The 14,658-nt window shown below is 39.5% G+C and overlaps 1 protein-coding gene across 1 annotated transcript in view; it reads left to right on the top strand.

Moving 5' to 3' along the window:
• SFI1 (SFI1 centrin binding protein) overlaps nucleotides 1-14,658 on the top strand; it is a 105,697-nt gene that overhangs the window by 48,488 nt on the left and 42,551 nt on the right. The window contains exons 8-9 of the mRNA XM_060612646.3: nucleotides 4,708-4,825; nucleotides 7,107-7,209. Of these exons, the coding sequence (XP_060468629.3) occupies nucleotides 4,708-4,825; nucleotides 7,107-7,209 (221 nt within the window). The remainder of the gene's footprint in view (nucleotides 1-4,707; nucleotides 4,826-7,106; nucleotides 7,210-14,658) is intronic.

Raw genomic sequence — 14,658 nt, 5'->3', positions numbered from 1 at the left:
AAATAAATAAAATCACGAATGAAAGAGGAGAGATCACAACCAGCACCACAGAAATACAAACAATAATAAGCGAATATTATGAGCAATTACATGCCAACAAATTGGGGAATCTGGAAGAAATGGATAAATTCCTAGAAACATATAAACTACCAAAACTGAAACAGGAAGAAATAGAAAATTTGAACAGACCCATAACCAGAAAGAAATTGAATCAGTAATCAAAAATCTCTCAACAAACGAGTCCAGGGCTGGATGGCTTCCCAGGGGAATTCTACCAGACATTTAAAGAACAGTTAATACCTATTCTTTTGAAGCTGTTCCAAAAAATAGAAATGGAAATAAAACTTCCAAACTTATTCTATGAGGTCAACTTTACCTTGATTCCAAAACCAGACAGACCTCACTAAAAAGGAGAATTACAGACCAATTTCCCTAATGGACATGGATGCAAAAATTCTCAGCAATATGCTAGCAAACCAAACCCAACAATATATTAAAAGAATTATTCACCACGATCAAGTGGGATTTATTCCTGGGCTGCAGGGGTGGTTCAGTGTCCACAAATCAATCAATATGATTCATCACATTAATAAAAGAAAGGATAAGAACAACATGATCCTCTCAATAGATGCAGAAAAAGCACTTAACAAAAAATAGCTTCCTTTGTTGATAAAAACCCTTAAGAAAGTAGGAGTAGAGGGAACATACTCAACATCATAAAGACCATATACGAAAGACTCACCGCTAATATCATCCTCAATGGGTAAAAATTGAGAGCTTTCTTTCTAAGGTCAGGACCCGTGACAGGGATGGCCACTCTCACCACTGTTGTTCAACATAGTACTGGAAGTCCTAGCCTCAACAATCAGACAACACAAAGAAATAAAAGGCATCCAAATTGGCAAGGAAGAAGTCAAACTTGCACTCTTGCAGATGACATGATACTCTATGTGGAAAACCCAAAAGACTCCACCAGAAAACTCCTAGAACTGATACACGAGTTCAGCAAAGTCACAGAGTATAAAATCAACATACAGAAATCAGTTGCATTTCTATATGCCAATAATGAAGCAGCAGAAAGAGAAATCAAGGAATCGATTCTATTTACAATTGCACCAAAACCCATAAAATACCTAGGAGTGAACCTAACCAAAGAGGTAAAAGATCTATATGCTAAAAACTATAGAAAGCTTAAGAAGTTGAAGAAGACACAAAGAAATGGAAAAACATTCCATGCTCATGGATTAGAAGAACAGTTATTGTTAAAGTACCTACGCTACCCAAAACACTCTACACATTCAATGCAATCCCTAGCAAAATAACACCAGTATTCTTCACAGAGCTAGAACAAACAATCCTAAAATTTTTATGGAACCAGAAAAGACCCCAAATAGCCAAAATAATGATGAAAAAGAAAACCAAAGCTGGAGGCATCACAATTCCAGACTTCATGCTATATTACAAAGCTGTTATCATCAAGACAGTATGGTACTGGCACAAAAACAGACATATAGGTCAGTAGAACAGAATAGAGAACCCAGAAATGGACCCACAAATGTATGGGAAACTAATCTTTGACAAAGCAGGAAAGAATATCCAATGGAAGAAAGACAGTCTCCTTAGCAAATGGTGTTGGGAAAACTGGAGTGACATGCAGAAGAATGAACCTGGACCACTTTTTTACACCATACATAAAAATAAACTCAAAATGGATGAAAGACCAAAATGAAACACAGGAAACCATGAAAATCCTAGAGGAGAACACAGGCAACAACCTCTTTGACCTCGTCCACCGCAACTTTTTACTAGACATAGCTCCAGAGGCAAGGGAAACAAAAGCAAAAATGAACTATTGGGACCTCATCAAGATAAAAAGCTTCTACACAGTGAAAGAAACAGTCCACATAACTAACAGGCAACCAACAGAATGGGAGAAGATATTTGCAAATGAAATATCGGATAAAGGGTAAGTATTCACAATCTATAAAGAACTTCTCAAACTCAACACCCCAAAAACCAAATAATCCAGGGAAGAAATGGGCAAAAGACATGAACACTTTTCCAAAGAAGACATCCAGATGGCTAACAGACACATGAAAAGATGCTCAACATCACTCATCATCAGGGAAATACAAATCAAAACCACAATGAGATAAATACCTCATACCTATCAGAGTGCTAAAATTAACAACTCTGGAAACAACAAATGTTGGCGAGGATGCAGAGAAAGGGGAACACTTTGGCACTGTTGGTGGGAATGCAAACTGGTGCAGCCACTTTGGAAAACAGTATGGAGGTTCCTCAAAAAATCAAAAATAGAGCTACCCTGTGATTCAGCAATTACACTACCTAGGTATTTATCTGAAGGATACTGATTTGAAAATGCTGATTTGAAGGGGTACATGCACCCCAATGTTTATATCAGTACTATTAATAGTAGCCTGAGTATGGAAAGAGCCCAAATGTACACTGATGGATGAATGAATAAAGATGATGTGGTATATTTTATACAGTGGAACATTAGTGATCAAAAAGAATGAAATCTTGCCATTTGCAACAACGTGGATGGAACTAGAATGTATTGTGCTGAGTGAAATAAGTCAGACAAATATATGATTTCACTCATATGTGGAATTTAAGAAACAAACAAATGAACATAGGGGAAGGGAAGGGAAAATAAGACAAAAACAGGGGGGCAAACCGTAAGAGACTCTTTTTTAAAAAAACATTTTTTTAGTTTTACTTGTTTATTTTGAGAGAGGGAGGGGGAGGGAGGGAAGAGGAGAGAGAGAGAGAGAGAGAGAGAGGGAAAATGGGTGGGGGGAGGGGCAGAGGAGAGAGAGAATCCCAAGCAGGCTCAACACTGACAAAGCAGGGCTTGAACCCATGAACTGTGAGATCATGAGTTAGACACTTAACCAACTGAGCCACCCAGGCCCCCCAATAAGAGACTCTTAAATACAGAGAATAAACTGAGGGTTGCTGGAGGGGTGTTGGGTAGGGGGATGGGCTAAATGGGTGATGGACATTAAGGAGGGCACTTGTTGGGATGAGCACTGGCTGTTGTATGTAAGCCAGTTTGACAATAAATTATATAAATAAATACATGTATGTATGTAAGTGATGTAAGTGATGAATCACCAAATTCTGTTCCTGCAAACATTATTACACTATATGTTAACTAACTTGGATTTAAATAAAATGAAAAATATAAAGAAATATTCAAAATATCTTTATTGATGTTCTAATTTACTCCATTATGATCAGAGAACTTAGTATGACTTCAGTTCTGTTACATTTGTTCAGATTTGTTTTATTTTGTTTCAGAACATGCTTTGTATTGTGAATATTCTATCTTTGAGGAATGTGCATTCTTCTGTCTCATATTATTATTTAAAGTTATAATGAATACAGCTATATTATGGGGTAGAAAGAAAAGTCACTTGAATTCTTCAGATAAAAAGAGTTGTTTCTGACCTATGACAGTTGTCTCAGGCTATGCCCACAGACCTCAGGGAGTATCTTTTCACTCTCATACTGTTAAGTAAAAAAGTAACAAGTACTTTTAGGCCTTTGGGAAGTGTGGTTCTCTAAATTGTCTAGAATCATGGCAGAGACCATTAATGCAGATTCTTGTATACCACCCTCAGGAAAATAACAGCTTGCATTTATTGGAGACACTTTTCATAGATGATCTCATTTACCCTTGGCAAACATACCTTTAAAGAAGGCGCCATTTTATAGATGAGGAACTTGTATGATGTTACTCAGCCCAGTGATAAGCTCAGTATTCACACCTGGTGTGTCTTACTCAGGAACCCAAACTCTAAACCACAGCAGCATTGCCCGAGGGGCCTAAGGAAGCTACATGTTGTATTCTCTGTGTTTTGACTTGATTGGTTAATTGCTATGAAATAGAAATAAAGCTCTTGTCTTACCACATTTTGAGAAAGTCTTGAACACCGTTGACATAATTTTGTTTTCTCCTTTGTGTTCTGAAAAGAACAGAAATTAACTTCATTAGTGATGGCTTTCATAATGAAAATGGCATTACTTCAAAGGGAGACCTATGGACCTTTACACTTCCCGTATTTAGTAAATTCTCTTTCTTCCAGGAACACTACTGGTCCTTTTTATTCTGTTTTCCAAGCAGATACAGATAGTATCATTTTCTTTTGTCTTGCTTATTCTACTTTACAATTATTATTTCAAGCAGCAAGTTTTAGAACATAATTTTTTCTCCTTTAACTTTATGCTGTGGGAAGTTTTAAATGTCTACAAAATTGGAAGATGAAATAATGAACCTCCATGTACCTGTCACTCAGCTTCATCAGTTACCAACTCATACCAGTCTCACTTCTCAGCTTTTTTGTGTTATTCACATTATTTCATCTGTAAATATCACAGAATATACATCTAGAAAGAATATCGTTTAAAACAGAAGATTTCTGAACAGTGTAGTATATTTATTTTCCTTTAAGTGGTTTGTAAATGTCATCACTTGTATAGCCATTCTTCACCTGTCCTTTTGTCTTTATTCATTTTGTAGATTTTCACAACTTTTCCACCAGGGGGCACTTGAAGGCTGGATGAATTTAGATATTCAAAAGGAGGGTGAATACAGAGAGCCCATGAGCTTCTCTATAACCCAGAAGTACTCTGTTATCTTTCCCTACTCCTTTTTGAAAATCTTTTTGATGCATCTAGATGCAAAGCAAAAGATGCGGCAGGCCTGGAAGTCCTGGATGATCTACGTGGTTTTTCGGAGAACCAAACTTCAGATGCAGACCACTGCCCTGGAGTTTAGGCAGCGGAGTATTTTATGGTGAGTGTGTTCAATTGCTCTGCAAATCAGCAGCTATCATTTGACCTCTGTTTTGTATTATGCACATAAATACCCACCTTAGGGGTGCCTGGGTGGCTCAGGTGGTTAAGCATCTGACTCTCAGTTTTTTCAGCTCAGGTTATGATCTCACCGTTTGTGAGATCCAGCCCCCTGTTGGGCTCTGCACTAACAGCATGGTGCCTGCTTGGGATTCTCTCTTTCCCTCTCTCTCTGCCCCTCCCTTGCTTGCTCTCTGTCTTTCTCAGAATAAAAAAAAACATTTTTCTAAAAACCCACTGCAGGGTGTCTGGGTGGCTCATTCAGTTAAGTGTCTGACTTCAGCTCAGGTCATGATCTCACAATTCAAGGGTTTGGGCCCTGCATTGGGCTCCACGCTGGTGGTGTGGAGATTGCTTGGGGTTCTCTCTTTCTCCCTCTCTCTCTGCCCCCTCTCAACTCATGCTTTCTCTTTCTCAAAAATAAATTAATTTTGTTTAAAAAACCACCTTAAAACAGTGTTTCAAACATAGTTGATCCTTAAATAAATATTTATTGACAACTTGTTCAACTACACTATCAGGTTTTCACATAATCAGCAGTAACAGTAATTGAGTACTTACTGTGTCTGAGTAAACACTGTTGTTTGTGTGTTAATTTTTTAATGTAAAGTCTCATTTCATCATCACCATAAACTAAAATAAGTACTGTTTTTGTAAATATTAAGATACACAGAGTCCAAGGGCACCTGGGTGGCTCAGTCATTTGAGTGTCCGACTCTTGATTTTGGCTCAGGTCATGATATCACAGTTTGTGGGTTTGAATTCCACATCGGGCTCTGCACTGACAGCATGGAACCTACTTGGGATTCTCTCTCTCCCTCTCTCTTCTCTTTCTCCACTTGTGTGCACACCTGCGTTCTCTCTCAAAGTAACTACATAAACTTAAAAAAAAAAAAAAAAAAGATAACACAAAGGGTCTTAGAAAGGTTGAGTAATTTGCCCGAGCCCATATAAGTTGTAATTGGTAAAATAGGGCTCAGCTACCCATCTTTTTGATGCTAAAGCCCATTTTCATAACTGCCCTATACAGCATTTCATCAGCATTGTCCACACCTTGGAGGGACATGAGTTAGTTGACTTTGAAAACCAGACATGTATAACAATGAGCTGCTTTTATAGTGGGACTGATCCCACTGAATGTTGTCTCTGGTTGGTCCTTTAGGTGTCCTGAATGGCAGCATATTAAAAGCTCAAAAGAGGTGGACCCTCTGATATAGATAAGAGCAGAAGGTTTGCAGCTAGACTGACTTGAGCTCAAATCCATGTTCCCACATGTATAGTTGTGTCCTTTCACCTCCACATTTCACTTTCCTCATTTGTGAAATAGGTACACCTTGAAGTGTCTTTCAGGGTTGTCATGGGAGATAAATATGATGACATCCGAAGTATTTAGCATGGTATCCAGAACATCAGTACACCTAAAAATTCTTTTTTATTTTAAATAACCTCTTTAAGTTATTTAAAATTTATTTGGCAAATATTTTTGAATGCTTAATAAGTGTGCATTTCTATCAGAGTCTATGGGGGATGTTTTTACATAATTTTACTTATTTACGGGGCTTAAAATGTTCCTAGTCCTGTACTGGCTGCTGGGACTGAATTCAGGCAACTTGTAATCCCCTAAGTGCTTATAAAGGTAAGTAGTAATGTAAGATAGCTTGAGATTTTGAAGTGAGTGATGCTGCTAAGCATGGCCCAGGTTAGGGCGACATAAAGATTTTGCTAGGTTAGAGTGACCAAAGTGAGTGCCTCTGTAAAAAGCAGAGGTTGCAAACTCTCATTTCCTCATTACTGTTTTCCTACAGCTAATTAGAAAATAAGCAGAAAGGACGCCAAGACTGGAGATCTAAAAGCCATGTTTTTTGTAATTTGTTTTGTGAAATCTCCTGATTTTTTTTTTATGTTGGCAATAATTCATATTTTTAAACGTGTGTGGTTCCAAATAGAGCATGTCTGGAGTTTCTAAGACTGGAGCTGACCTTAGGAACCATCAGTTTCCAGCCCTAATTTAGCTGTTCTAGGACTGCTTCTCGTTTTGTTTTTGTTTTTGTTTTTGTTTTTGTTTTTTTTTTCCAGCAGTGGCTCCAACAGATGTCAGTCGAGATGGCACAGTGAGGGAATAGAGACTTGAGACGAGGGTCCAAGGCCCAGCCCTCATTGACCTTCTCTTTTCTGGGTGGCTTTTTTTTGACTGGTTCCATCTTTGGTTTGTTCTTTGACAGGGTGTGGTGGAGCCACTGGAGGCAGCAGCTGGGATGGGTCCGTGTGGGCCATGCCCTCCATGCATCAGCTGTGAAGCACAGGGCCCTGAGCCTCCAGCTGCAGGTGAGTGCAGCAGACTTTGGCATAGGTGTCTTCTGTCCATGTTGTCAAACCCCACAGCCACAGAGGGGAGGGTTGGATTCCCAAGAAGGCTGGCCATCATGCTGCTGCCTCTCTCCTAGGCCCTCCCTGCAGCTAAGGGGGTCAGGGGCGGTGGGCGGGGGTGGAGGGCAGAAGCAACATAGAAGGCTGGGTTCAATGGATAGAGGCTGCTATTAGGAATATGCTAGGGTCATCTGGGTGGCTCAGTCAGTTAAACATCCGACTTTGGCTCAGGTCATGATCTTGTAGTTGGTGAGTTCAAGCTGCACACCGGGCTATGTGCTGACAGCACGGAGCCTGGAGCTGCTTCAATCCTGTCTTCCATCTCTACCCCCACCCTCCCACTCAGGTGCACAGGCACACATGCACTCTCTCCCTCTTTCAAAAATAAAATAAAAAACATTTAAAAAATATGCTTAAATGTGATTACCAATGGTTTGTACGGTGCATTTGCTAATCATGGAGCTGGAAAGGCATTTATGAATTAGTTACAAATATGATTAAAGAAACAACAGTATATTCTTTATTTCTTTATTGCTGTTTTCCTATAGCAAGTTAGAAAATAATGAGGGCAGAAAAGAAACTGAGACTGTAAAGAAAACCTGACTTCTAAATACAATTTTGCTTATATTGAGGTTTCTTTTGAGGATGCCACTAGCTTTTGGCCAGTAATAAAGGCCTAACATCTGTACTAAGACTATGCTGTGGTGAAGCTTTCTTATGACCTTTGATAGACTCTGAGTTTCTCTCAGTTCTTTGGTCTGCTGAGTACTTCTAGGGCCGCCATGTCAGTTATAGAGAATAGAACAGGGAATAGGGAATAAAAAGAAGTGACCTTTACTATATATAGGAGTAAATCTCTTTTTAATCTGACAACATGTTGCATCGTCAGTGCAAAGGTGTGCAGTATATGGAAATCACATGCAAATAGCATATACAATCATCTAGGTCAGGGGTCCACAGAGTGGCCCACATGTCATATTTGGCCTACAGTCTGTTGTAAATAAAGTTTTATTGGGATGCAGTTACACCTGCATTGTCCAAGGTTGCTTTCAGGCTACAAGGGCAGAGTTGAGTAGTTCCCACAGAGACTGTGTGCCATGCAAGTCTAAAATAGTTATTAATTGACTTTGAAGAAAAAATTTGCTCAGAGCACCTGGTTGGCTCAATTGGTTAAGTGTCCAGCTTCGGCCCAGGTCATGATCTCTTGGATCGTGAGTTTGAACCCCATGTCGGGCTCTGTGCTGACAGCACAGAGCCTCTGCGTCCCTCACTCTCTGTCTCTCCTCCTCTCACCTTTCTCCCAAAGAGCCACTCCGAGAGCCTATAAACCCATTCTGCTGGTGCTATTGCTCAGAACACTTCAGAATTCCCTTTTGATTGTTGTCTTCAAAGCTTGCAACGACAGATTTGACTGAATAATTTTAGTGAGAGCAGGTTTTCATGGTTAGTGGTTGGATTTAACGTATAAAACAACCCAAGGTTGGGGCACCTGGGTGGCTCAGTCGGTTGAGCGTCCGACTTCAGCTCAGGTCGCGATCTCGCGGTCCGTGAGTTTGAGCCCCGCATCAGGCTCTGGGCTGATGGCCCGGAGCCTGGAGCCTGCTTCCGATTCTGTGTCTCCCTCTCTCTCTGCCCCTCCCCCGTTCATGCTCTGTCTCTCTCTGTCTCAAAAATAAATAAAACGTTAAAAAAAAAAAAATTTAAAACAACCCAAGGTCATTCAGAGTCAAATTCAGTGAAAATTATGAATCATCAAGATCATATTAGTATATACGGGGCACAGGGTGTCTGGGTAGCTCAGTCAGTTGAGCATCTAACTCTTGATTTCAGTTTGGGTCATGATTCCACAGTTTAACAGGCTCTGCACTGATACTGTACAGCCTGCTTGGGATTCTCTCTTTCTAAATAAATAAATGAACTTAAAAAAAAAGATATTGATACGGACCAAAAGCTGTGTGAAACTCTTAAGACCAGATTTTATTATGCAGATTATGAGTAATAGTGCATTATGTCTAGTAAGTACCATATGGTTTACCAAGAATTTATACTTAAGTCATTTCTTTTAAGCCTCATGACATCTCTGAACTAGGCAGCATAGACATCATGAGATATGTGAAATTAAAAAAAATTTATCAATTTGTGTACCTCAAACATAGAAACACTGAATATAAAACCTTTATAAAAACATGAGCAGATACCCAAGTAACCACTACCCAGATTTAGAAGGTGTTCGCATTTTCCATACTTGTTCAAACACTGCTCAAGCCCTGCTCTTCCTCCATTCTGCCACCATCCATCCTCAGAGATGTCCCCTGCACTGATACAAGGTTATCATTCCCTTGTGTTCTTTTTCATTTGTAGAAATGTGTGCATACATACCACAAAGAAGAAATGTTCTGGTTTTGTGTAGTTAGGAAATTGATGAATGGTGTCATACTTGGCATTACTATGCAGCTTGCCTTTTTTATGCAACAGTATATTTTTGAGGTGTATCCTTGTAGGTATGTAGAGATCTATTAACCGTACACTATGCCATTGTATGAATAAGGTGCAGTTTATCTGCTTCAATAGTAGTCAGTATTTATGCTAATGATGGACTATTGATTACTTCTACATATTTTCAATTCCAAATGGTTCTGCAGAGAGCATTTTTAAACATATATTCTTGTGCAAGAGTCTGAGAGATTCTGTATTCTGGTTCCTGGAAATGACCTTGTTGGTTCATTGGGTATTCATCTCTCTGTCCTTATTAAGGATTGCCCAGTGTTGTGCCAATTTAAGTGCTAACGTTTCAGTTCTCATTTCTTTCTGCCTCCTTAGCACTGTGCATTGCCAGACTTGGTCATCTTCACCAATTTGATAGGTATGGAACAGTAATTCACTGTTGCTTTAATTTGTGTTTCACTGATTCCTGGTGAGGCCCAGCATCTTTTCAGATGCTTGTTTGCATTTGGGTTTCTGCTTTTGAGCTTGTTTACATTCCTCACTCTTTATTATGTTGGGTTATTTGACCTTTTTTTTTTTTTTTAATTTTTTAATGTTTATTTTTTTTTTTTTAAATGTTTATTTATTTTTGAGACAGAGAGAGACAGAGCATGAATGGGGGAGGGTGAGAGAGAGAGAGGGAGACACAGAATCCGAAATAGGCTCCAGGCTCTGAGCTGTCAGCGCAGAGCCCGACGCGGGGCTCGAACTCACGGACCCACGGACCGCGAGATCATGACCTGAGCCGAAGTCGGATGCTCAACTGACTGAGCCACCCAGGTGCCCCTAATGTTTATTTTTAAGAGAGAGAGAAGGAGATAGATAGAGCATGAGCAGAGGAGGGACAGAGAGAGAGGGAGACACAGAATCCTAAGCAGGCTCTAGGCTGCTCAACGCGGGGCTCAAACTCATGAGCTGTGAGATCATGATCTAAGCCGAAGTCTGATGCTTAACCGACTAAGCCACCCAGGCACCACCCCCCCTTTTTTTAAATACTGATTTGTGGACATTGTTTTAGATTCTGCTTACTAATCTTTTGACTGTTAGGGGTGCCTGAGTCTTGATTTCGGCTCAGGTCATGATCTCACGTTTTGTGAGTTTGAGCCCCGCATCAGGCTCTGTGCTGACAGTGTGGAGTCTGCTTGGGGTTCATTCATATTCTCTCTCTCTCTCTCTCTCTCTCTCTCTCTCTCTCTGTCTCCCTCCCTCCCTCCCTCTCATCTTCTTTCTCCCTCCCCCCTCAGGAATAAATAAATAAATTTAAAACAATAAAAACCAAAAGCTAATCTTTTGAGTGTTATATACTTTACACGTACTTTTTTCCAGCTTTTTAAAAATTTTTTTTTGCTTTGCCTATGATGCCTTTTTTTCCATACAGATATTATTAATTTCACCCTAGCCTAATTTATTCTTGTATCTTATGGGTTGGTCTTTAATATATTTTGGGTTTAATTTTATAAATCATGTGAAAAGGGTCTTAATTTGTCATTTTCCATATGGATAATTAATTGCTGCAACACTATTTGCTGATTCATCCATCCTTTATCTTTTTTTTTTTTTTAAGTTTACTTATTTATTTTGAGGCAGGGAGGGGCAGAGAGAGAGAGGGGGAGAGAGAGAGACTCCCAAGCAGGCTCTGCGTGGGGCTTGATCTCACAAATTGTGAGATCATGACCTGAACCAAAATCAAGAGTCAGATGCTTAACTGACTAAGCCACCTAGGTGCCCCTGTCCTTTATCTTTTTTATATGATTATTAATCTACTTTCACTATAAAGTCCCAGTTATTCATGGGTCTGTTCTGGGCTCTTCATTCCATTGGTCTGTATTTCTCTCTCTGAGCCAATACCACACTATTAATTGTGATTGAATAAAGGAGGTAAGAAAGACTACCTAGGTTTCTACCTCAATCATCTATTTGCTTTGTACCTTTTAATGAGTTACCTACCGTCCCTGTACCTTAGATTTTTTTATCTGTAAGTAGATAATAATAGTGCCTACCTCATAGGTTTGTTGAAGATTAAGTGTGATGATACATGTACTAGGCTTAGAGCAATACCTAGAATATGGAAAGCTCAGTAAGTGTTAGCTGTTTATTACTGTTTCTACTTTTACGAGCTATCTCTTAAGTCTTATACATGAAAAAGGATGACCTGTTTTATTCTCGATCTTTGTAAAATCACCTTACCTATTCTTTTTACTCTTTCTTACTAATTTTAGGATCAACTGTCAAGTTCCGCCTCTAAGCCTACTAGGATTTTTACTATAACGCACTGACTTTTTACATTAGATTGGGGAAAATTGTCATGTTTATGATACTGAGTCATCCCGTCCATGAACTTGATCCATCTTGTGATATGTTGATGAGCATGAGAGGGAGAGTAGGAAGGATTAGGTCATGAAATACATAAGGAGGCAGAGACTGTAGGTTAGGTCTTGCAGGCTACGCCCATGAAGGCTTTGGTTCTTATTCCAGTGGAGGTAAGAAGCTGCTGGCTTTGAGCGAGGGTGATATGATCACACTTACTTCTTAATGGGATCCCTTTGGTTCATCATGTGCTGCCTTTTGGGAAGAAAGAGAGGTGTGTGTGTGTGTGTGTGTGTGTGTGTGTGTGTGTACACACGTGTGTTTATATTTTTGAGAAGAACTAAGGGAAAAATAAGCCCAAAACTAACAAAAAGTGGTTACCCGTAGGGGGTCGCAGGGAATAACGTGGAAACAAAATATTTCTGTGATTTTACTTTTTTATACAATTTTAACTTTGAACCGTGTAGATATTTTATATAATTAAAAAAAACCACTCAAGTGAATCAAAAAGGAAAAAAAACAATCCCTAGAATTTTGAGGCACACTAAAACAAACTTAAATTTGTAGCCATGACTATACAGAGAAAATAATTACTTCAAATAACTTTAAAATAGAATATTTTGACTGTTCATCCCTAGTGGGATGCATTCTAAGGACACAAAGAACTTCTAGGAAATCCAAAACACGCATTCAGTAGTCTTATTGTTCATGGCAGGTTTAGAAACTATTATAGCTACATTGTGAAATAGAGCAAATGACTGTGGCAGTGGCATTGGGAATCATGATTTTCACTTTAAAAGAAAAGATTACAAATATAAAAGAAATTAAATAAAAAGCCCTGTCATCTGAGATTGGAAATGTAAATATCAATATGGACTTAAGATGTTTTTTAACCTTAAAAAATGTATTTCTAATTCTATTTACTGAAAAAGTAGAAGCAATGAGTAGCGAGAATGTACGGCATTTAGCATTCCCAGTGCCCAAGTTATGGTCTCTGTTATGTCCTGGCTGAAAGGAACTGAGGCTTTTTGGAGAAATGGCTGATTCCAGGTCTAGAGCAGGATATGGACATCATAAGCCCAGGATATATTCTGCTGGAAAGTGAGGAAATTAGCAAAGGCTAATGGAATTGTGTCAGAACTCAGCCAAAAGACTCATAGACTTATGATAGAACAATTGGGACCTCAGAAAGTAATGACTGCAGTGAATGAAAACACATCAAATATATAAAAATCCATGCATGTATAATGGGGGAGGAGGAACTCACTGGTCACATATTTGGGTTGTTAGAGCATTTACTCAATTAGAAAATTAATGAAAGCCTAGGTGGCTCAGTTGGTTAAGCATCCGAGTCTTGATTTCAACTCAGATCATGAGTGAGTCCCATGTTAGGCCGAGCACTGGGCATGGAGCCTGCTTGGGATATATTCATTCTCTCTCTCTCAAAAAAAAAAATAAAATTAAATTAATGAAAACAAAAAATCAAGCATTTTCCCTGCCTTTCCTGTATAAACTATATCTTTGCAAAACCAGAGGGTAGGCCTCTTTACAAAATTCCAGTTAGTAGATGCAGAAGGATTACTAGAATCAGAAAATCAGTTTTGCCACCCCTAATGAGAAAATGGATCTAAGCAGCAACCACTGACTGAGAAGACCATGAGGAAAAGTAATGGAGGGATCAGGCTAACTTCATCCGAAGCCACTGACAGTCTTGACATGGCTAAAAGTGGGGCAGCCAGCCATGACGTGCCTCATGATGCGAGGTAGTGGGAGGCCCCAGCACCACTTGAGAAATGTTCTTGCCTAAAAATTTGAACATGACTCCAACCAAGTCTAACATGAATCTAACTATCAGTTCCCAGGAAATATAGGGATCAAGGAGAAAAGTCAAAGACCCTTGCTGAGACAATCAGCCAAATCTAAAATGTGGGACATGTTTAGTGTCTCTGAAAAATTGGTTGCATGAAAGAGGAAAAGAGGCAGGAAAGAAAACTGTCCCATAAAAAGGAGAGATTTAAGTGACATAACCAAAATAAACCAAAAAGGATCGCTCTGGCTATGTAACCAAACCACGCAAGTGTTCATCCATCCAATGCACAGCAAGCCAATAAAAACTGATACCAAACTTTTGCTGTGAAGAAAGATAGGCTACTTATTAGTGTGGCACCACCCAGGAGAATGAGAAGGTAATGTTCAAAAGTCCCAAACTGTTTTGGGCACCTGAGTGGCTCAGTTGGTTAAGCATCCGACTTCAGCTCTCTGGGCTCTCTGCCGTCCGTGCAGAGCCCACTTTGGATCCTCTGTCCCCCCTCTCTCTGACCCTCCCCTGCCTGTGCTCACTTGCTCGCTCTCTCCCAAAAATAAACATTAAAAATAAATAAATGAAACAAAAGTCCCAAACTCTCTAATGGCTTTACAAGCAGGGGTTTTTAAAGGGTGAAAATTCAGGGTAAGGGTCTCAGGGTCTTGGATCACACTTGATTAGAGTTAGGTCAGCTATCACATTTCCTTCCTTGATCATCTTGTCCCTTTTGGCATCTCCCAGTCTGGTTTCAGTGTGATTGTAGTGAGATGGTCGTTCTGCTTCAGGGACCCGGTCGTTCTGCATTATGGGCC

This window comes from Panthera onca, chromosome D3 (genome assembly GCF_046562875.1).
Source record: "Panthera onca isolate mPanOnc1 chromosome D3, mPanOnc1 haplotype 2, whole genome shotgun sequence".
NCBI classification, from domain to species: Eukaryota; Metazoa; Chordata; class Mammalia; order Carnivora; family Felidae; genus Panthera; species Panthera onca.
This window is presented reverse-complemented; position numbering and strand designations above follow the sequence as displayed.